Source organism: Antedon mediterranea, chromosome 2, assembly GCF_964355755.1.
Source record: "Antedon mediterranea chromosome 2, ecAntMedi1.1, whole genome shotgun sequence".
Lineage (NCBI taxonomy): Eukaryota > Metazoa > Echinodermata > Crinoidea > Comatulida > Antedonidae > Antedon > Antedon mediterranea.
The window spans coordinates 39786005-39811659 of NC_092671.1; the positions used below are offsets into that span (position 1 = coordinate 39786005).

General features: G+C 34.5%; 3 protein-coding genes across 3 annotated transcripts; 2 read left to right on the forward strand and 1 right to left on the reverse strand.

The window, feature by feature from the left end:
- Positions 1 to 2769, forward strand: LOC140039923 (uncharacterized). The gene is made up of 4 exons (XM_072085514.1): positions 1 to 750; positions 1483 to 1518; positions 2317 to 2470; positions 2604 to 2769. The coding sequence occupies exons 1-4, from the start codon at positions 313 to 315 to the stop codon at positions 2615 to 2617; spliced, it is 642 nt and encodes a 213-aa protein (XP_071941615.1). The 5' UTR covers positions 1 to 312; the 3' UTR covers positions 2618 to 2769.
- LOC140039461 (uncharacterized) lies at positions 2736 to 5229 on the forward strand. The gene is made up of 8 exons (XM_072085064.1): positions 2736 to 2782; positions 3011 to 3073; positions 3281 to 3458; positions 3804 to 3984; positions 4117 to 4377; positions 4458 to 4629; positions 4781 to 4926; positions 5060 to 5229. The coding sequence occupies exons 1-8, from the start codon at positions 2736 to 2738 to the stop codon at positions 5227 to 5229; spliced, it is 1218 nt and encodes a 405-aa protein (XP_071941165.1).
- Positions 5230 to 5413: 184 nt separating this feature from the next.
- On the reverse strand, positions 5414 to 19357 carry LOC140041101 (ras-related and estrogen-regulated growth inhibitor-like). The gene is made up of 7 exons (XM_072087492.1): positions 19131 to 19357; positions 9985 to 10041; positions 9346 to 9425; positions 6521 to 8790; positions 6082 to 6142; positions 5783 to 5946; positions 5414 to 5685 (listed from the first exon to the last, which is right to left on the reverse strand). The coding sequence occupies exons 1-4, from the start codon at positions 19210 to 19212 to the stop codon at positions 8257 to 8259; spliced, it is 753 nt and encodes a 250-aa protein (XP_071943593.1). The 5' UTR covers positions 19213 to 19357; the 3' UTR covers positions 5414 to 5685; positions 5783 to 5946; positions 6082 to 6142; positions 6521 to 8256.
- Positions 19358 to 25655: the final 6298 nt, after the last annotated feature.

Here is a 25655-nt window from a genome sequence, read left to right on the forward strand (position 1 = left end):
ATGAATCTGTCTAATGTAAATAACTAACACACCAGAAATTAGGTTTAAATACCTCATAAAACTCGAAAAATAAACAAATTAAGTTTTAAAGAAAATCCTCCGGAAAATGGCCGACCAACTTGCACGCCATATTGGTTTTCACGATCGCTCTAAACACACGTACGTCCGATCGCTTAGCTGATTTGAAATACCCGCGGTAGTAGCCACGGCAGCCGTTGTTATGTGATTGGTTACTCTTTTTCAACCCAGCGAATCGTGATTGGTTGATTTCATGCACTTTGACAGAGACACAGAGAGCTTGACGTTTCATGCATGACGACGAAAACAACATGTGCGACACAATCTCACCATCATTATTTTCGCAAGATGCCGAGTGCTTGTTGTATCGGTGGATGTAACCGGACTGGATCAACACACCCAAATGTTTCTTTTTTTTTATTCCCCGACAAGTTAAAACGCAGTGAAACGTTTAATAAATGGACTGAATTTGTTAAGTTAACTAGAAAGGGGTATGTGTGGAAGCGGACTAACAGAATATGTAGCGCCCATTTTTTAAACGCGGACATCGACAATTGTTTCCATATTTCTGAAATGAAGAAGACGGGGGTGGTGGTAAAGCCGAGACTAAAAACGGATGCTTACCCCACCATAAAAGCTCCGGTAAGTGAGGAAGAAGGCCTACCACCCCAACCCAAAAAACGGAAAGTGCGGCCTCGGACTGCGGCGTGTCGAAGACGCGAGGTTGAAAGGGTAAGAAATATTTTTATAAATTAAAATCCCCTGCGTGGACGGTTGCCTACGTACGTAACGTTGTCGTTCAAATCTAGGCCTAGCCTGATTATACTATCATAATCGTTCGATTTAGTTTATGAAAATAATAATAAAATATTTAAATTAAAATATTTCCTTTTAAATCTGTGGGCCCAGAGCCCCAGACTATCTAGTTAACTATTATAGGTCCTCGTTGGTGAACCATTATACATAGGCCTATTATTACTATTAGGCCTAGTGTAACCAGGGAGTTGTCCTGGTGTAACACTCTGACCATCAGGTCAACAACCCTTCAATCACTATTTCTCCCTACTCCATCTATTAACATTCCTAGTGGTTTCTTCCTATCTCTAAGTACTCTTTTTTCACTGGCCTAAAACCCACATCCTTAATCAATTAGTGTTTCCTCATCATCATCAAGGAATGTTCCCACAGGCTTGGTATGTTAGTTTTAACAAAAACATTTAAAAGTTTATTTATAAAATTGTATGACAATTTTTTTTAATTCACACCAGTTGATAATTTTAGTAATTGTTATTGCTAAGAATACCCAGGTAAGCCATGGAGGTACCTCCATGGAAGCTTGGCCTAGTCTAGACCTGGATACTGTGTAGTTCTGTTTTGTTATCATCAAGGAGCTTTGTTACCAAACAAAGAATGGAAAGTTTCCAACGTATGTATTCTTACTTTTCATTTTATATTTGATTTCAGATTCTGATTGAAGAAGAATTGCCTGGTACATCATCGGTATGTATTTTTTTTTTTATACCTGTCCCAGTTTTAAAATGTGATAACGCATTGAATGCCTTAGTCAAAATTGGTGTAGTCTACCCTTTATTATTAATTATATGGATGATGAAATATTTTAAATAGTTTAACTGTTAATCTTTTAATCTCTGTGTGTTAAAGCCATTAATTGAAATCATTAGTTGTCTACTTTGTGTATAAAGTAATTAAATTCAGATGTTGGTGAGTAAAAATAATCTGGTCACTAGATATGTTGTACTTTTAATCCAGGCCCAAGGACAGTGTCCACAGTCAGCAGGTATAGTATTTAGATGTTGAAAAATAAACAAAGTCATTGTTTTGTTGGTTATGTAATAATACAGAAATATTTAGTCATGTTAAAATGATTAGTTCTTGTTCATGCATGTTTTTGTGGAGTTAATTATTTTTTTTGAAGCCATGTTCTGATCTGTTTTGCATGATTTTACTGTTAATTTCCATCTTTTTTTTCATGAATAGCATGCAGTTCAGTAGACGTTTATCATTTCCATATTTCTATTGCAAACTATTTTGCATGATGATTACATCATAACAATTATACACAGTACAAACACCATACCATTAACTTATATTTTTATCAAATAATTTGTTTTTTTTTTAGAGCATGTACTTAAGCAAGTTTATTAGGGAACATAAACCCCACCGTTACCCCTTTTTTAAAAATTATCTTTTTCATATTTCATGGTACCAAAAACAGACGACGCAGCGGTAACACACAAAATAAATATAAATTTATAATTATATAACTTATTTATTCAGTTTCCTCAAGTTCCGAAGAAACTGGGGGAAGCAGTAATGAAGACGGAGATAAACGTGGCATACATTTATACCAAGAAGCGGACAGTGACAGTGACCATGATGATGCGGATCCAAATTACATCCCTCATGAAGGATCATCTGATGAAGAATCACTGTAAGTTGAGCAAACTTCTTGAGTGATGTTTATAAACCTAATAACCACCTTTTATAGTGGTAGCTTTTTGGATATATATAAATAAATATATACTGTACATTTATATTATTAAACAAACATTTCTTTTTTGTAGCACTGATAACATAGAATCTGGAGAGACTGTTCGTGGACAGAGGAAATATATTGTAGGTCAGGATGAGCTTCTGACATTGTTCGACAGATGTCGTGAATGTGGAAGTCAAGCCGACAAAAAAATTATAAGAGAATGTGGAACGGCAGTGGAGGTGATGGCCACTTGCACAAACAGAGCATGTAGACATGTTTTTGAATGGTCAAACCAACCAAAAAGTGCAAATATGTTCCTATTCAACATTTTGTTGTCCGCTGCAATCTTGGTATCGGGTAAGACTTTCAAAAATATTTTTTTGTAATTCAATCTATTTTGATAATTTTTTTTTATAATCAAAACATACTTCAATCGTATTGACAAAGAATTCTTTTATTTAAAATTTTAGGATGTTGTATTACCAAATTTTTTAGGGCACTCCGATTTATTAACATCGCTGTTTTTAGTGATCGGACATTTTTTTATCATCAAAAATGGTAAGTTCAACATTTCAATAATGTCTATGTAGCAATCTAATTTTGGAAAAAAATGGGTGTCTATTGATGTTAACAAATTATATGTTGCTATCTGAATTTTTATCTTCAAACAAAGTATTTTACTGTACAAAAATATTACTGAGTAGTGGTGTATTCTTTTTAAATGTGACATAGTTAACTGAATATTATCTTCAATATATTATTTAGGTATTTGCTGCCAGCCACTTCGTGTATATTTGCGGCTCAAAGAGAGAAACACTTTAAAAGTGAAATGAATGTATCTTGCGATATGCGTTGTGACAGCCCCGGTTTCACAGCTAAGTTCGGTACCTACACAACTATCGATACAGACACTCAGAAAGTTATTCACGTAGAAGTTGTGCAGGTATTTTTTTTTCATTTGTTGTTTATTTATAGCACCTCAAGGCTATAGGTCCAATTTATAAATTAATAAATTGTAAACAGTTATACAGGTAAAAATAATAATTCAGATATAAAATTCAAAATAAAAATCCTAAATATATCGCAACATTATATTAACCCTTATCTTTATTAGAATCTATGTTATTTTTGTTCATTATTCAAAATTTTTACCCATAAATTTTTCAGCAATTTCTTACAAATTCTAAAGTCATTTATATACAAATTTTACTAATACAGTACACCATAAACTAGACATGCTTTGAAAATAAATAATTTATAATTTTTTACTTAAATATTTTTATTATAGAAAGACGAATGCCCCAATTCACCAGCTATGGAGTTAGAAGGGCTGAAACGAACGCTGTCTGTTCTGCAAGGCTATGGTGTTACAATCAAGCGTCTTGTCTCGGATCGCCATAGTAGTATTGCAGCATTTTTAAAATCCACAACCATCATTCATTACTTTGATGCATGGCACATTGCCAAGGGTAAGTAATATGTCTTAATAGTTATTTTACTCAAATTACCACAAATAAAAGGAATCAATGTATGTCAAATGATGTAAAAAGGTACGACTTTTTTCGTCTTACTGTAATTTTGTTTTTTTTATATATATTCAGGAATAAAGAAAAAATGCATAAAAGCCAGCAATAACAAAGAATGTGACAAAATTGGCAAATGGATACCATCCATTATCAGGATGGTATATTGGATCGGAAATACCACACAAGAAACGGAGGACTTGGATGCCGATGGTGAACTGAGGAAGCAAAAATTCCAAAGCATATATAATCACATACGGGGTATTCATAATCACGAAACCACACTATATCCCAAATGCCTTCATGGAGAGCTGGAACCTCGAGACTACATTCAACCAAGTAAGTTGTAGTATTGATTTTGGTGAAGATTATCGACAGTTTTTTTTTATTTTGCTAAAATTTATATATTTTTTTTCCAGATTCAAAAGCCGAAGAAGTAGTTTCAAACATCCTGAATTCACCTTATTTGTTGAGATCTATTAAGCAGTTGTCACCGACTATCCAGACTTATTCAAATGAATCGTTTCATCAAATTATTAATCATTTTGCGCCAAAAATGCACCATTTCCGGTTTAAGGGCATGCTTGCAAGGTATAATTTGATAGAATAGCATATTGTATAATTTAATGATAGAGAACCAATTAAGTAAGGTCTTTATAATCTATGATTTACACTAATTAAGCCTGAAGCCTTTAACAATCAATGTAATGTGTTGTAATTCTATATTGTGCATTTACTTCAGAACCTACCTTGCAGCCTTGCATTGCAATGAGAATGTTGGCAGGCCACAAAGGGTCAACAAAAAAGGGGACACAGAGCACTCTTTGTGGTATTCCCGGGCAAAAAAGGACTGGATGGCCAAAAAACATCTTGTTGATCCCACATTTGGTAAGGACCAGTTACTATTAATTGTTACTAAGTTATGCCATAATTTAAAGTGTTTGTAAGCAAAATGTGGAACTAATTTATAAAATAGTTAAATATCCTATTACATTAAACAGTAATATTTTTGTCTTTGCAGTTTATGCCATCAACACCATTGAAATGGCGATGTATATGGCCAAAACTAATACAAAAGGATCATATTACACGGCAGAAATGATGTGTGATCCTGGTACAATTACAGAAAAACTGCCAAAACCAGACAAGACAGACTTTGTTGCAAAGTTAATCTCTAGATTTAAGCATTAACTTTACACTGCTTCACAGAACTTGAGTCATAAATTTAGAATATTTTTATTTTATCACTACCTTGATCACTGATTTTATATCTCGGAGAAAAAGAAATGTTTAGTTGTTAATTTATTCCTTTGTTTTAGTTCATTGTATTTTGACATGCATGCTTCTGTTGTTCACAAAAAAAAAAACAGGTATTTATTCATAAGGTAACTACTGTACATTTATTTTTATACGGCAGGAACTACTGTACATAGATTTGTATTTATATGGAGTGTTAATTCATAAAATAAACTAAACTAGTCTTCATCCAATCGAGGATATGTAAATCCTGTATAATTTTGTTCAGGGTCAGGAAAAGCTTCTCTGATTTTATTTATTACACAGGATGTAATTGGGACACGCCTGTCTCGCCCAAGATACCTCCAACACCAACGCACAAACTGTCGATACGCTGTATACCTGTATTTCCTGTGCAAACAAAAATAACTTGTAGAAAATGATTTTTTGAATAAAAATAAAGGCAAATCAGTTATAAATTACTATACTGCAAAAACATGGTGTTTACCTTTCTTTTCTTCCTTCCACAACAAGTTCATCATATTGAGATGCATACTGCCAATACGCAATTTGGAGGGTTGCCGGATTAAGAATGGCAGCTTGGAACCAGGGATGGGTGGTGATACATCCATTATGTTCATTTTCCTTATTTTTATCCATTATTTTCTCTACCTGTTTATTTTTTAAAAAAGTGATATTTTCACTAATGGAATTTATTTACAGTACTATCAATCATAAAAAATGTATGGTTATGACAGTTTTAATGTGGAGCAATTTTATTTTAATACATAATTTAACACTGCTTACTTCTTGACAACAATATCTATTTTCCCACATCTCCTCTACAACACAGTTTCCACACCCACACCTGTAGTAGAAAAAGAAGGAATATGATTATGTTGTTAGAATGTCTCACTTCTTAAAATATGAAGGTCTAGGCCTAGCTAGGCTAGTAGACTAGTTAGTAGTACGCCTACTCTACTACTTACTAGCCCTAAAATAAAGCATTTATATATTACTATACTAGCTAGGCCTACTAGCCTAGGGACTCCCTAGCCTAGTAGTACTCTAGAGTCTAGGCCTAGTACTAGGAGGCCTAGGATATTATTATTAATACTAGCTAGGCCTACTACTAGCTAGCTAGGCTAGGCCTATATATAGTTTTAGGCCTTATTAATTATACAGTACTTTTATCCCCAAACCTAGACTACCACTTTACTCCCTCCTTACAAATAAATATACCTACCAATCTCGTCCTTGTCTCAAATGAAGATTTTGTGGTAGGCCCATCGCTGCGAATCCATGTGCTCTAGCCCGATCTCGGTGGTGTGCAGCATCGCCGTCGAGTAGGCCCACTTCTCCCTCCGCTCCACCAGCGGGCACCCTTGGATCGTTTTCAAACACTCCTCTCCAATTCACTTCAACAATATCATGCTCATCTTCGGATGATGCCGAGGACGATAAGGACGACATATCGCTATCCATTTAAAATTATTGTAAATATTAGATAGTATATAGTAGAAATAAAACGTAAAGCTATCTAGCGATTGAAAAATTAAATGGCGTCCATACACAACAAACGAACGAGTCGAGAAAGTGTATCTGACGCATGCGTATTATCGGTTCGTGTACCTAGCTTGTGTAGGGTTTGACTGAATGTTTCGGAGAAAATGAGCGTGAAAAACGAAATTAAAAATCAATTTATATAAAAAAATGAAGGAAATATTCCATAATTTCAACGATTTACGATGTATTAATCATTTAAGAATGAAACTGTAAAGCGGATAAGTTAATATCGAAATAGTTTTGGCGCAGTGGACGATTAACCCAAAAATTCCTATCTCCTCCTGTACAAAAGTTTCCGCTTGTGACGTCACAGGCGGATTTTTTTTCATTTCTTAGGGCTGTTTTCTATGCGTCATCGTCATCTCTGAAATGTACTCTAACAGTCAGCTGTATGTAACAGTATATACTACGTGTTGAAAACATAAAATCAAACTTTTTGGAATCGTTTCATATCATCTTTAACTACTGTTCTTTAATCTAAATGTCACCGTTATGAGTTCGTTTTGTCTTCGTGAACTTCATCAGTAACCTCACAATCGCTTTATTACTGTTTTCATTACCTGCTATACGAACTTATTATTATTATTGTGACTTGGATCTTAAACACATCTTAGCATTGCTGTATAATTGCTTCTAGTTTGATGAATGTTCTTATTTGTTCTATGTGATTCCACTATTTTACTTCTAATGTCTTTCATGGGCTACGCTACTGTTGCTTTCCGCCGTGTGATGCAATGATTTTAAAAACAACTCTGATTTTTCTAATGCAATTCAATTCAGTTCTACACTGTATTTACACCTCAGTATTACAATGATTTATTAGTCTTCTTGGATTACCAAAACCACACGATGAAAATAGTTTTAATTTCATTAAAAACAATGTTCTATTAATTATATCCGTTCCTATAATTTATAGTTTCGGAACAGCCAGACATTTTTATACCACAATGTAGGCTAGCTCGTGATATTTTGCTCAGATATGGGTGAAGGAGAGATCATTTAGAAACCCTTGTCTACCTTGAGCATAAGTTTTGGAATTTATTATTTTAGTTGATTAATGAATTATTCGGTAAATTTTGCATTATAAATGACGAAGTATCCATATATGAGTTGATCGGTATTTGTGTGTTATTGTTACGATCATTTCCCATATAATATTTCACTAAATGTTATTATAATTATGAAAAAAATAGAAGTAGAAATGTGCGCTTAAATGTGCATGAACCGTAAGGTGCTGCGGATGGCCTCCAACAGGATTTCCTTCTATCACGATTGGATTACAACAGTTAGACAGGCTAAATTATAAAATAGATGAAACATCACACTTAATCATCCTCCATAATAAGTATACATTACAAATGTCATAGAAATAATATATAAAATAATCCATTTTCTAGCAACATTAGAACTAACATGTTATATGATAGAGTCAACGGAATCGTCTTCAATATCGTCCGATTGTTCACTGCACGTTTCATCAATGCTTCGTGGTCTACATACACTGAGGCCGGTGCTCAAACTTAAAAAGCTAGTGCCCCGTTGACGTGGTTTTGGTAAGTCTAAAACACTGTCCTGTTTTGGAACGCTAATCTTCCGTCGCCGTGTAAATATCGGAGGCGTTGTCAATTTTTTCGTTCGCTTATAATCATTGTAAAGTTTCTCAAACGCGGTGTGAACGTCGTCAAACGAATCACATACCGATAATTCGTAGAATGCACATCCTAAAGCTTTTGCCAACTGTTCGCCTTCACTCTTTTCTACCAGTCTATCTCTTTCTAAGTCCTTTTTATTTCCTATTATTAATATCGTTGGATCCTGTGACGTATTCTTTCTGGCGTGAGTAATAAGGAACTTGGATCGCATCACTTCGTTGAAACTACATCTATCATTTATTGAATATACGATAATGTAAGCGTCTGCCCATTTTATCTTGTCTTCTGTTTTCGTCTCCTTCAATAAAATTAAAAAAATTAATATGAAGACATTTTTTTCTGGTTATTTTTAGGAGGCCACAATCTCCAAAAGAAGCTACATATTCTGAATTCATTGTGTTTAGGCCGTGTTTCTGCAGCCAAAACAAAATTATCAAACCAGATGCGCAATCATAACGCAATAATTTGTTCACCAGGTCAAAGGTTAAAAATTATCGCATTTATCTGATAATTATCCGATTTTAATTTGAAAATAATCGGTTAATTTTTCTCGAGTGGAATCAGTTTAACCCCGTTTCCACAGGCAGTTTATCGGTTAATTATCGTTTAATTTTTATCGGTTAATTTTTATCGATTAATTATCTGTTAATTTTTTTCGAGTGGAATCGGTTGAACCCCGTTTCCACATGAAGTTTATCGGTTAATTATCTGTTAATTAACGGTTAATTTTTGGCTGCGGAAACACGGCCTTTGTAAACATTGAACATAATAAGCGCGTATCATTAATAAGCACGTTCGATTATGACTGTTTTAGATTCAGCTGATGATTTTAAGTTAATGACTCTATACTTACTTGGCCTGCGGTATCCAATATTTCAAAATCAACTGGTGACATTTCACTAGCAAAGAATGTCCTATGTCTGTACGTCATTTCTGTTTAATAGCAATATGAACACTGATTATTCTTCTACAATTATTTAGTGGAACACACGTGGTGCATTTTCTCCAAAGTATTTATATGAAAAGAAGTATTTAAAAAGAAACGTGCCGTAAAAACACACACAGCATCATAAATTGCTAATGTTATAAAAATCATCAGAATAAAATAACAAATAATTACTACAGAACCCTGAGACACCTAGCACAGTTTTAAAGTGGTGTCTCCTGAATTAAATTGAATATGGGTTCATTGAGTGTTTCTCTTATCTACTGAATTGAATGGTTTATATAAAACATTTCTAAATTTGGAGGTTTTGCATCATCATCATCATTAATAATCACAGAAACATTAACATGTCCAACATGTGATGCTTTTACTGTGCCAATGCTTTTGGTCAAACCATGGATATTCATAATACAGATAAATGTATCAGTACCATTATACACAATCAATAATAATAATAATAATAATAATAATAATAAGACCAATAAATGTAGTTCACATTATAAACCTAAGTCACAAACTGACTGATGAATATTAATATGGTCTTACCTAAAGTAGGGTCATACTCCCATATAAACCTCCTGGTTATAAATCGTACTGTCAGAGCTGAAATGAAAAAAAAAATCAAATTTCATACAAACTAAATTGCAACTTGCGGTCAATAACCTCATTACAGCAAGGAAGCAGAAATCAAAGGAAAGACAAGAGAACCGACTAGGCCTACTAAACGTACGCTGGAACGATCAAGAAGCTAGAGTTATGTACGGAACCGTCTAAGTGCCATCGACTTTTCAAGATAATTTATCTTAACAAGTCGCCAAGTAGTTGATGGCATTAGACGCTTCCGTAGTTATGTGTTGGCAAGCAAGTAAAAGAGGAACACTGAGCTTATGGGATATATTCTGAGCATGTTTGAGGAATTAAAGCTAACAACATGGTATGACCGGTGCTTCATCATGGTGAAAACGTTGCGGAATATTTTGAGAAAAGATGGACGAACATCGAAGAGAGTCTGCAATGAAAAGGATAAGGCTAGGCCAACATACATAGATGAACAGGATGCCTGGGGAAATAGTGTAACCATGACACCTATAAATTAATAGATTAATATAATGGTGTAACAGCAAGAAATGACAATTCGGAAACAATTTTGACATATAGGCCTACATAACAATACTCATTGTCTTACTTTATTAAAAGTAAACCATAAAAATATTTGCAGGCGGTTTACCTATATCTAATCTGATTTTTTTTTCTGATAACTTTCATCCCTCAATAGGCCTACATAATATTGAAATATTCACCCAAAACATATGTTTTTAATTTTATAAGACGTAATGCATATTCAACATTCCTGTTTCGATTTAAACATTTGAGCATAGATCACATATCGAAAATAAAAGTCATAATCATATAAATAAACGTTTGTTAGTTTTTTGTTGGTATGTTAGACTCTGTTTTTATATTCGACGTATGTGGACATGTTTCTCTGACAACGTAATTTATTTTTCAATACTGTTATAAATACCTATTTATTAAAGAATGATAGTTTTTTTTCGATGAAATAAAAGTGGGAAAACCCCACAAAAGACAAAAAAAAAACACGTTTTCCTAGATACCAACCAATTATCTGTATCAACGATTATTATTATTATGAATGTTGATATTGATGTTATTGTAGTTTGTAGTAGCTATTAGTATTGTAATAAAGAATTATTTTATTGGCTTACGAACAAAGAAAGTGGGACAATTTGCGGTGAGGATGAGGGTATAACAAGAACTAAAATAAAGATATATAACTAAATATGGTGGTGATATGTCTAAATATGGTAGTGATATGACATCATCATGTCCATATAGACACATCACATTTGTGTGTCACATAAAGTTTGATTAGACAGAGCTTAGCGTGACTTTATACGCTGAGATGACATTCGAAACAAAAATGTTATACAATACCTACTTAGTTTCTAAAAGATAATAAAACAGAATACATTATAATTAAAAGACGCTTATTCCTGAGTACACGCTGTTCGCTTCTAAGAAATACCAATAAGCTATACTTTACTTATAAGCGTCAGATGGTCTTTTAAGTAGCCGAACGTTTTGCTCGACCGAATAAATGACTGCTTGGCGCGCCATACTCGACCGAATGTTTCGCATCGACTGAATGGCAGCCAATTATGTTATATTACAATAATGACGTCACACCAATGACTCAATAATGTAAACTGGACATTTAGAATTATTCAAAAGAAGTAAAATTGCATAATGTTAAACTGGAAATGTCAGGAAAATCACAAAATATCATGAATACATGAGATGTTTCAGTATAAATCATTGTGTTTTACTTTTATCGTTTTGATTTTGCTTTTTGCTTATTTTGTATCTCCATTGAGATCCAGCCACTGATGCCCACAGCATTGTCATTTTTTCAGTGCTTATTTTATTTTGTATCTCCATTGATATCCAGCCACTGATACCCACAGCATTGTCATTTTTTCAGTGCTTTTTTTTTGTATCTCCATTGAGATCCAGCCACTGATACCCACAGCATTGTTATTTTTTCAGTGCTTATTTTATTTTGTATCTCCATTGAGATCCAGCCACTGATACCCACCAGCATTGTCATTTTTTCATTTCTAATTTTATTTTGTATCTCCATTGAGATCCAGCCACTAATACCCACAGCATTGTCATTTTTTCAGTACTTATTTTATTTGTATCTCCATTGAGATCCAGCCAGTAATACCCACAGCATTGTCATTTTTTCAGTACTTATTTTATTTGTATCTCCATTGAGATCCAGCCAGTAATACCCACAGCCTTGTTTTCAGTATTTTGCCTTTGGATTAGTATATAAATCATTATAAAACATAGACTTGTCATGTTCTATAAATGTTGTGAATATTGAACGTTTGCCATAATAATCTCGAAGCAAAGCAGCTTGTTATGGTAGGCCTATGCATATCAATATAATGCATCGTCAACGATAAATATTGAAATTTGGCCAAAAAATGATATTAACATTGCCTCCAAAAGACAACAAAAGCTCCAACATTGATTAGCATATACAGTAAAAATGTGTTTGTTGTATATTAAACCACGGAGACATATATATAACATATTTAGGCCTATTCTGGGCGGCGGCTTCGTGTTTCAGAATCATCACAAGCCGTTCACCTGCCTGTTTTCTCTCCCATCGGAGAAAGATATCGGGGGCCGTGGGGACAAGGGGTCAGGGTCGCTACTTAAATGGCAAGTGTGTGGCTAAGATGAAAGATTCATAAGCAATAAAGAGGCCCAGTTATGAGTTTAATAAAATGATAAAAACAAGATGGTAGTAAATTATATAGTATTGATTTGCAAGTTGTTCAATGGGTACATCCCGTAGAAAAATACTTGATAGAATTTTACACATATTTTCTATAGAGTGTGTTTAGGCCTATAGAGTTCATAGAAATTAGAAAAGGTCTATAGAATTTCTATAGACGTTTTAATCTATAGACATTCTGACGGCCATCGACGTACAATATAATTTATATAAATTTAGTCTATAGAAATTTCTATAAATTAAATTGTAATGCGAGTGTGGATATACGATTTATTTAATAGTGATATCTGAAACTGTGATTATAAGTTCAATGATAGATAGAAAATATGTGTCGTTATAAGTTCAAGTGCATGGTTATATCTGCAAGTGCATGATGGTTAAAATTCAATGATAAATACATATTATTTTACTAAGGCCAATGTGATATATAAGGAAGATGTGTAAGAGTGTTTATAAGTGAGATTATTATGAGAATGAGTGAGATTATTGTGAGACTGATAAATAAAATTATCATCATTTTAAAACAAATACTTATAAGGACAATTTTGTAAGTTCAATTCATAAGCCAGATTTTTATTTTTCAAGTTAAATCCCAAATGACCTAATTATTTCAAGTCTTGTATATTTTTATCATGTTTTTCTAAAGCTGTTGATATAACAATCACATTGCATCATCGCAACATATAAATATTGTTATCGTTTGCTTTCATTTTAACAAAAATATTTTATGAGATTATCATTTTGTTTATTGTTTATAAACGTATGGCACGTAAGCATTCTAGTTTGATTGTATAGCTAAACGGTTTAAAATAATGTATTTATCTCTGTTTTGGACGCCATTTATAACATTAACTATAGCTTATCAATAAAACACAAGATATTGTTTATGTATATCTTTTTGGTGTAGGCCTATTGTTTCCCGAGTTAAAAATGTTAATCTTATTTCTCCTGCACTCGACAACATATTGACTGAATTGAATAAAGCTCTGTCTACACTATCAAACTAGTTTGACAAAAAAGTGTGATGTGCCTAAATATAGTGGTGATATGCTCAAATATAGTAGTGATATGACATCATCATGTCCATATTTGGGCACATTTTTTTGTCACATAAAGTTTGATAGTGTGGACAGAGCTTTAGGTTTATATGTTGATTTGTAACTCTATAACAGTATAATATTATTTAAAACAAACTGTCCTAAATATAACATTTTAAATGACATATCCTTAGCGGCGTTTGTAAATCCCTGGCTTAACTCAGACACAAACGAGCTTTTCAAGTATTTAGGATTCTTCAAGATTTTATTAAGCTCGTCTTGAGAGGTATTTTTAACCACTGGGACTCATTTAGCCTTTTCTTATCTTGCCGATTCTATATCAGGTTGGAATCAATTCTCCCTCTTAATTAAAACCTCATCTGTTATCTATGCTACCCCAAACTGCGATTTTTTTTACACAAAGACCTACTCAGTGAATACATTTAGTATTGTAGTACACCGAATAGAAAGGAAAGAAAACAAAAACTAATAGTCATATTTTCTTCCTCTCGCTCTCATAAGTTCTAGACGGAATTGTTTACTTAATATTGTTTTCTTTTAAATATATTTTGGCACACATGGCGTTTCATACGTCTAATATTTCAGCTGGAACGGACAAAAATCAACATAATAATACCAACAACCCCAAGGGGGAAAGTTGAGAAAGGACCGCGTCTAACTTGGCATCATCGTTCTGTTTTACTTTATTGTTTTGATTTAACTTTTTGCTTATTTTATTTATATCTTAATTGAGATCAAACCACAGATAGCAGTTGTTATATTGTAATTTGCCTTAATTATTTGCTTATTTTGAGGTTGCGCACACAGTGATACCATAAAGGTTACTCGAGGGTTACTCATTATACTGTACATGAATCCAATCCGATACGACATCAATCTGTCTGTCCGCAACTTCAATTATTCTGATCGCAATATTTGAAAGGTAATTAACTATTAAAGGAGAATTGAACATTTAAATTGTTTAAAATAAATTTAAAAACAAACGGAATTCTTATCAATGCCACTGTAAATATTTATGTATCCAAGAATCGTTAACATATTGCACACACGTTTATCACACTTCAACCAACTCGTGCCATTGTAAACATGACAGATTCAGAGCTCGTTCTTAATGTTGTGGTTGCATTATGACCGTTCTTACGCTCTGTCTACACTATTTCTGTTACAATAAAAATGTGATGTGTCCGTATATGGACATGATGATGTCATATCACTACTATATTTAGCCATATCATTACCATGTTTGGGAACATCACACTTTTTTTGTCAAACTAGTTTGATAGTGTAGACAGAACTTTAGTTGGTGGAGCAATTTGTCTGGTTAATTCCATTAAAAACGAAACTGATAATCGATGTACCGTATACAAATTAATATTCGGTGGCTTTTCTTTGATCATTTACCAATATAAATAATAAATGCATGCGGACGAATGGAACTAACGTAAGATAAATACACTAATCTCACGAATTCAAAAACAAAATTTCACGTTTGTTTTCTTTACGACTCCTCCTTCGGAGATATACATGTCATGATCACAAACTGTAGTAGGCCTAGTACTAATTATTTTAGAAAACATAACGTGATCTCTTTGGATTACATTACATTGAAAACGCACATTGTAATTATTAATTATGAATAATACTAATGAGTAGAGATGTATTCTGTAATCAATAAGATAATACAAATTAATCAGTTACGTATGCTAAAGGACACAATCTATTCAAACGTCATTCTTTTAACCCAGAATCTGAAGTCAGCATTCGAATGCCTTTTTATTTTGATATGTCATGAGGAGGGTGCGTGCGTACAAAAATCATATAAATATTATAAGTTTTTAACGCGTGCGATATGTATGTGCGCGTACAAAATCCTATAAATATTATCAAGTTTTTAACGCGTGCGACATGTGTGTGTGCGTAAAAAATCATATAAATATTATCAAGTTTTAAACGCGTGCAACATGTGTGTGCGCGTACAAAATCATATAAATATTATCAAGTTTTTAACGCGTACGACATGTGTGTGTGCGTAAAAAATCATAAATATTATCAAGTTTTTTAACGCGTGCGACATGATTGTGTGTGTGCGTAAAAAATCATATAAATATTATCAAGTTTTTAACGCATGACACGTTGCGCATATCAAACACTATTTCGTGGGCCCTATTCCATTCATTCCCTGATTGAAATTACTGAAAGTTGTCTGCGAAGCGAAGTCAAAGAAATCTATGCCTATAGTCTCTGAATCCATACATAATCATGATGTTCTTATTTTCAACATCAGATTACAGCCAGACTGTCATATTAACATCTCCGTGTAATAAATCAGATCAGAATGCGATAGGGTTTGTGTTTCCACAAAATTCAATCAGTATTTCTTAGAAATATGAGCGTGTTAGACTTTTCTTTGAAATATCACATTGTTACAAGCGTTATCATGCCTGCTAATACGGTACTAAATATCATACTGCAGTCTTATTAGTTACAAGGATGTTTAAGATTCACTCGCAATTGATAGACTTCGTTCTTAGAAGTTACTCAAAATCACTGGATATTAAATGTCCTAGTTTTTGCCAAATGACTGAACGGTGAGACACGTTAAAACGCGTTTTTCGACGCAATAAACACGTTTATTATCTGCATTATGAACAGATCGGTTATCGTGACGAGGTCTCATTAGAAACTCGTTACAGGCAAAAACACTATTTGTTAGGTGAATGTGTAAACACGTGCTACTCACGACCTGAATTATTAAACATTCATTTCACTATAAATCCATCATAAACAAATGTAGTTCAAATACATACAACATATATTTCATACGTGACATCATAGATTGTAGTTCTATTATAGAAAGTTAATAAAGTAAAATAATAAATACAACTATTTCGGATATTAAACCATTATACCCATTTCCCCCATAGTGTATTGATTGCATTATTGAGCTTATGAAACATTTTATTTGAAAAAAAAATCTGAACCAAATTAAAATTAAAATCACAGAAAACAATTCAATTCAATTTCTCGATTTTTTTGGTAAATCCTTTGGTAAACACTTTTCTTAATAGAACTTTACAGTGGCAGATCCGTCAAATGATAGGGAGAGAGTGAGCAGCGTTTAGTTCACCTCACCATAAGACAATGAAATTAGGATCCGTGTACGAGTCAATATTGATACTGCATTGTAAGTGGGATAATTATATTTATAAACACTGACCAAAACCCAGTGGCAACGTTGCCGTGACGTCATGACACTTACACACTCAACACTATATTATATGGGATAGACACACAGTAAGGTTGGTACTTACTTTAAAATATCCAAATATTTTTAAAGCATAATTATTGCCTTTTAATAATAATAATATCCTGGATTTTTATAGCGCCTCGAAGCGCTGTACATAAACTAATACGAAAAAAAGGGGATTCCAACCATGCCAAAAAAAACTCCAAACTGATAATACGCCTTCGTCGCTAATCAGGGATCGGTCAAATTGAACCCCGGTCAGCACCAGTTGCGTCTCCGATCATCTCGGACTTAGACACCTCCTGCCCTACTTAAATTAGATCTAAAACAATCTAGGTGGCATGATGAAGGTGGCATTAGTAATTTGTAATAAATTCAGTTTCAAATTAAGTTTCCATCGATCAACATTGAAGATGAGTCAACAGACGTGATTGTAAACAACTGATCGCTGAAAGAACAGAACAGGACACTCTAGCCAGGGCTATAAAAGAATACCCAGAGGACACCTTACACAAAAAGCAACGATTAAAGTAAATACATTTACTGATCTAATAGCATTGATTTTCTATAACTATTGTTACTTGTGACAAACTACTTACGAGGCCATCTTTGCCCACTTAATTGTAGTCTTTCAAAAACGATTTAGTTTTGTAACACAAAAAGTGTTAGAATAAAACCAATTTATCGTATGGATAATTGAAGTATATAACAGCACAGAATGTGTCAATTGTAGTCATTGCTAAAGTGACACGACGAAGTAAGGCCTAGAGAAAACGATGTTATCAACTACGTTATCAATGTTTGCACGCACACGTTGGCAAGAGAAAACGCGTATTAAAAGATGCTTGTGATTGGTTAAATTGCTTATGTCGCTGCGTTTACGTCGTTGTAGAAACCAGCCTTAAGAGAAAAACACGTACTAAAAGAGAAATCATATCGTTTGTACGCGTGCGCGTCAGCAAGAGAAAGCATGTTAAACAATGTCCCATGTTATCAGCGTTTATACGCTCGCGTGTACTATTCGTGGTATTGAACCGTAACAATGTATAAATTAATATAATATTCAACAGAAAATAAATTGAGATGTCTCGCTATTAAGTAGAATATTTATTTTTGGAAACTAAAGTGGATTTATAAAAAAAATAAATATCTAAGTGTCTTCATCAGCTGTTGCTACTAATGCAATGTTAAACCGTGAACATTTCTCAATTTTCATATTCAATTCCCTTAAGACCTATAATAGCTTTAATATATATATAACGTAGGATTGTAATCTACATGTTAAATACAAATCAAATATCAAGTTTTTATATTAAAGTCAAACATAAAATCAGAACAAGATTTTAATGCATTTTTTGTTGTGAAATTCAATGGACATAAGTGGTTATGTATTCCTACTAAAATGAAAGACATTGATATTACGGTAAATCGCCTGACATATTGATTTGTATTGAAGTGTTGTCCGTTTGCAAAGGGAGTCCGAAGATCGGCCAACAAGGATGAAGCCTATTCTAAAATGTATATTATAACTTATTATTATCGTAATTGTATTCCTCTACGTACACACAACACCTCTTGTCAGAAGTAATATCAAGCAGAAGGTTCCTGGTTCAAATCTTTTTCTCACAGATTTCTTCATTGTATCGTTTCAAAATATATTGTTATAGTTAAATATATACTATTACAGTTAACGATTTGTGTAAAAATATTCAACAATACAATGATAAAATAACTGCTATCTCAATATTAGAATTAAAAAAACACTGTTTCAAGTATGGTAATACCTGTATAAGGTGAACCAGGATATCAACAACATTTTCTACGTATAATAAGTAGTGTTTACTATTCTGTGAAATATTAAGTAATGATAAATTGTTTGAAAGGTGAATTACAAGCGACAGACATCACACAGAAAGCGTTAAGGAATGTCAAATGAAGGGATATGATACATTGATCATCTGTCTATCTAATATTCAATTACCTGTCTTCACTACACACTTACTTAACAACCAAAGTACCTGCTTACGATCGAGCTAAGTCACGTGTGCTAGCTTACCTGTTTTACCAACTGCTGCTTGCCCCAAAATCACCACCTTTAGCGGCTTGCCCGTCTGCACCACCCCATGCCTTCGATGCATTTTTAGTTTAGGCCTCTCTTATACTTTGAGAAAATATCGACGAAATGATTGTACTGCTGGTGCAGTAGCTACTCCTGCTCCGTCACGATTGGCTAGGCCTGCTTAAGTGGATTTAGTTTGCGAGTTTCTTCCAATTGGTCAACACTCATGAATACGAAATATTGTTGATATCAAGCGGTAACCATGTGACGACTGATTTATAGAAACATTGTCGGTGTCGATGTTGCCAGTACATTAAACTATGAATATCAACAACATAAAGAATGTGTTGGAACATTCATTATCCTTCGTCGTCTCATTCACTTAAATGTTTAATGTTGTAGGCCTAAATTGAATTTGGATTAAAACAGCTGAAGAAGATATTTCATAATAGTTTTACGTCACTGTTACGTTTTAAATCAATATCATTGCTGAAATTGACAGCTTCCTCTTAGTATTTCAAAGAGCAAAGTCAGTTTTTCATGTTTAAACCAACCACAGCCAAATTTCACAGCTGCGCATGATATTGTTATAGTTGAGCCAGGACTAGAACCCAAGACCTTCATCAACAGGCAGGCTGATGATCAGTTCCACTATTTATTAGACGTATAACATATTTCATTGACATGCATGCCGTTTTCGGTTTGATAGCCGAAGTTAATTGACGAACCATATGCGATGAAAAATATGTGTTAAAAGGACCCCCAACGTACCCAAACCCCAAACCCCAAACCCATCCTTATTTGCCTATTTATGAAAATAAGTCCATCAAAAACGTACGGTATCAACTGCAGCAACAATCTTCTCAATGGGAGACAATGCACCGTACAGTAACGACAACACACAGCAACTCGTTGACACCTCCATGTGTCTCAATAACAGACTGAATAGGTTCAACATTAATAAAGAAGTTAGCATTACTGTGTCTTTATTGTAGGGGGTGTGGTGGGAGTGGGGGGATATTTGGTTTAATACATTAGTGTTCAATATTCTAATCACTAGCACTATACACAGATCACATAGGAGTAGGGATAGCCAAGTGGGAATAGCCAAGTGGGAATAGCCATCCTCAAATTCTTCCTTAATTCCCCTTACACCTCCCCCACCCTCACCCCCACCCACCCACTAAAATTAAAACGGACCAGCGTCCTTGACCAATAAGACAACCTATGTGATATAATTCAACGTTTTCATTTATCTATCTATACCTATTACAAAAAGTGGATGATGAATTATGATTATCATACTCTGTTTGTCTGAAGCATCAGTCGTTGAAACTAATGTAAATCAACTACCATTAAATGACTCAATGTACCAAACAGTCGTAAAAAACGTGGAAAATGAATTAAGATAAATTTCTAGACGCCATTTTGTTATCCTATTATCCGAAAGGATTTAGTATACAAATTTGAAATAAGATTTCAGTGGGTTCTTCGATATTGTCAATGTAAATATTGATGCGTCGCAAATCTGAATACATTTTAGATTTGAATTGTAGTCCTTAACTATACGTGTCCTCTGTCGATCCTGTCATGGTCTATTCGTCTATTTATTTATTTATTTACAGTATACTGTATATATATATATATATATATATATATATATATATATAAATCCAAAGGCAAATTACTGAAAAAAATGACAATGCTGTGGGTATCAGTGGCTGGATCTCAATGGAGATACAGAAATAAAAAGCGAAAAGCTAAATCAAAACGATAAAGTAAACAGCCAGAAAAGTTAGCAGAGCTTTCGGGCAACACTAGCCCTTCACATCAGTGCAAGTGAAGGAATTTGGATAACGTCATAGTATAAAGCTGGCAAGTGCTGCCTGGGTGGACAGGAATAAAAGAAATTATATATATATATATAATTTGTTTACGGTATCTTAATTAATGTAACTAGTTTGTAGTGGGCTTCCTATCACAAGTCTCTTGGGGTTTCCTGGAGGTCCCTTTCATCTTTTTACAATTTTTACTTCTTTTTTTGTTACCATATGTGTTTTTATTTGTTTATGAGATGAATAAAGAGAAGTTATTTTAATAAATCTATATTATAATTGATTGTAAATACAATACAATGTTTAGTTATCGTAATAATATATTCCTGGTGCTGGTAATATAGTCCACAACTCGCCGTCGCGTTGAAATCTTGTTAACGTCTGTGGTGCTTAAATAATTAACGGTAGCCTACTGTATGCAAAATAACATGCAGAGTTTGAGAACAAAACAATCGTAATCCCAGTCTTTAATCCCATTAAAGATAACCCCATCTAGGATCTTATATAAATTGAGTTCATTTAATGAAGGTTTGATTAAAAGATTAACGGGATGAAATTTAATAAGCACATGCGCTAAGATTTAAGATGCTAGATGTATTGCTGTCTGATGGTAAACAACAACTTCATGCTAATTGAGTCTAAAACATAGCAATTACATACTGAAACTCACAACCCAGGGACCGTAGACAACATGAGGCAGACGAGGCGCTCACAACCCAGGACCGTAGACAACATGAGGCAGACGAGGCGCTCACAAACCAGGACCGTAGACAACATGAGGCAGACGAGGCGCTCACAACCCAGGACCGTAGACAACATGAGGCAGACGAGGCGCTCACAACCCAGGACCGTAGACAACATGAGGCAGACGAGGCGCTCACAACCCAGGACCGTAGACAACATGAGGCAGACGAGGCGCTCACAACCCAGGACCGTAGACAACATGAGGCAGACGAGGCGCTCACAACCCAGGACCGTAGACAACATGAGGCAGACGAGGCGCTCACAACCCAGGACCGTAGACAACATGAGGCAGACGAGGCGCTCACAACCCAGGACAGTAGACAACATGAGGCAGACGTGGCGCTCACAACCCAGGACCGTAGACAACATGAGGCAGACGAGGCGCTCACAACCCAGGACCGTAGACAACATGAGGCAGACGAGGCGCTCACAACCCAGGACCGTAGACAACATGAGGCAGACGTGGCGCTCACAACCCAGGACCATAGACAACATGAGGCAGACGAGGCGCTCACAACCCGGGACCGTAGACAACATGAGGCAGACGAGGCGCTCACTACCCAGGACCGTAGACAACATGAGGCAGACGAGGCGCTCACAACCCAGGACCATAGACAACATGAGGCAGACGAGGCGCTCACAGCCCAGGACCATAGACAACATGAGGCAGACGAGGCGCTCACAACCCAGGACCGTAGACAACATGAGGCAGACGAGGCGCTCACTACCCAGGACCGTAGACAACATGAGGCAGACGAGGCGCTCACAACCCAGGACCGTAAACAACATGAGGCAGACGAGGCGCTCACTACCCACCCCCAATTCCCCAGCACAGATCGTCGTATTTTATATTAATGATTATATTTAAGGCATCTGTTTTTAACCTTTCGCTACGACACTTTCGGTGAAATCAAGACTCTTCCCTGCTGAAATGAACGAATGTAACATTGCACTATGGTTAACCCCTATTTAGGGGATATCTCGCCATGCGTCCCGAATGGGGTTTCTGTATTTGCAGCCGACCCAAGGGGTTTCATATTCCGAATTAAATATCTATTGTTATTTAGGTAGGCCCTTAACTTATAAAAGATAAAGGAATCTAAATAATACTAGGTGCTAGGTTAATTACGATTTACCAATGGACAAGGATCATGATACGCGGCAGATGATTGTGTGCGCGATATTGATTTAGCATTTAATTGACGTTAGGTATTCACATGTCGACGATAAGTCAACGGAGAGCTGATATTAACTTTGCAAATCAACTGAATTTGTATAAAGTGCTTACTAATTTAATAAAGGCCTTAAACGGCGAGTTTATTATGTTTTGGATTATTATTATTGTTAAATTAAATTAAACCTCATTTTGGTTGCATACCACCACTTAACTTATATTTGAATTTAAAACTTACAACAATAATTTCATAAATTATCATTTTAATACGTACTAACTGTACGTGATATAGCCAAATAAAATGTAGACCTTTAAATCAAGACAATCTAACATAATTTATTGATTTTCATTCAATTGCGCCCTCATTATAGATAAAACTTTTGTTACTGTTTAGAGGGCGATATAATAATTTATTAAGCAGAACATAAAGAGAAATACAAACATTTAAAAAAACCCAAACCAATTAATACTATACCGTATGTTCTCTACAAGCAGGGTTAAATTTGTATTGTATTTTGAAATTTCAATAAAGGTATAATACATTACTCATGAATACAAATGTACAGTATATAAACAATGATAAAATAAAGAAATGATTTTGTTTATTAGACATTTCTAAAAACTCTACTAGCGCCATCAAACGTCATTGTATTAAAGTCATGGTTTGCTGCCCTCATTCGAATCCAGAAGATCTATTACAAAGATGTATACAGTAATTCGAGACCCCTCAATATGGATGTCTCCTTAATAGAAGACTCCTTTTCAGGGAAGACCGCAATTGTTTCCTCTTACTAGGGGTTTTTGCGGGAACAAAAAACAAATCAAATTGAAGAATAATTGATCAGGACTCAAGAAATTGAGAAGAATTGAGACCTTAGCATTCATCAACTGAATAGGGTGTATCCAAAATAAGGGGGGGGGGGGTGGGGTCTACTGTAGTATGGTATATCCATGTACTATATCACTTGTGTAAGTTGGTTTTTTTTTTCAAATACTATTGAAATTAACACTTTGAGATGCAAGCCTCATGACAAAAGCTCTTTATTAGTTTTACGTATTTTAGGCAATCCTTCCAATATATAGTATTGGGAAATGTTTTTACATCAACACTGTGGGTATACTGTAGTGCAAAGACCGTATTGTTAAATGCTGATCGACGAAGCCAATTGCCAATTTCTTCAAAACAAACTGACCAAATCGGTATTATACTTTAACTAGGAAATAACATATTATACAAAGGAAAACGCACCCATAATATTCAATACAACAATGCGTCACTAATTGGAAAAAATGCGTCACAAAATTACTCGTTCGTGACGCGTTAGTAGGTCAGTAAAATGTCAAAGTTCTACCAAATGTCCTTATTGCAATAACAACGCACACTTGGGGTCAGAATATGGACAGAAGACCAATACCATTATGACGTCATACGAAAAGATTTATATCCAATACATCAACCTTTTTTTTAAAAATAAGTGAAATTTTATATAAAAATATGAAATATTTAATCGGCGGGTTGTTGCAATAGATTGGTCAACCACCTTTAGCAGTGACGCGCGCGTGCAATAACACAGACATTTAATATCTCCCTATGGTAATTCTAATGCGTATACATCTTTGAACGAATTATTACTTCGTGTTATTAGTCTTCAATCTTTGTGTAGCACTTATCTCATTTCATATTATATTGGAAAAGCTACAAACCATGAAAATCCAAGAATGATACGAGTTGGGCAGTTTTGGACCATGTATACAGGTCATATGCCATGTATACAGGTCATATGCCTCTAGACCATGTATACAGGTCATATGCCTCTAGAGTTATTCTGAGAAATCGTAACAACAATATTTCGACACCAGTAAGTCTAGAGAATTATTGTTTGTAAATATTTGACAAGATCAGAAAGACTTTGATTAAACTGAAAATTGAAACAGAAAACGGTAAACGCTAAACGATATTGTAAACTAAGATATAGTCTGCAAGTGGTGTGTGTTGGTTTTGTTTTTAATTGGCGCAGACGACCTTGTTCGTACTCGTGCAGTGAGCCTAGCGCGATCGGTAATCTGCCGGCCATCCGATTTACACGAGTGCTTTTTTTTGCTGCACACTTTTTGCACTCCAGTGCATATAGTGAAAAAATAAAGAGCGCACACGTGATTCATTTCAACTCGTCTGATTGGCTACATCCTTGAACCCATTGTGAACTATAATGATTACGGTTCTATTTCCTATTTCACGACGGTCTCGTTCGGCTGTCAACAGGAAAGTAGAGGTTTAATATCTGTGTTGTTGCAAAAAAACAGAAAATAGAACCTGGAGATACCCTTTAAATAATTACCGTATGTGATATACCGGTATACTTTAAACTTACAATGTATTATTCTATACCTCAACAAATGTAAGGAGGACATCATTGTGATAGGCCTATATATATGTACGTGTGCACACAGAGATCAAAGTGTGGCATCCATAAAAAATCATGTGCGCGTGCGTCAATTGTAAAATAAGTGACTTAATGATATACGTCACACGCACTAAAAGCTTGGTTATTAATTTTTATTTAGCTGCTAATTATTAAAAGCCAGTGGCGAGCTAATGAGTCTTGTCTATAACAATTTATCTAATATATAAATATTCATAAATTCCTTATTTCAGTTGCTGCAAGTCGCGTCAGATAAAAAACCGAAAATTAACTTCGACGTTCCGATTAAGAAAGTTAAGCCGAGGGCCTAGGTTTAATGACAATACATTTATTAAACCTTCTTATT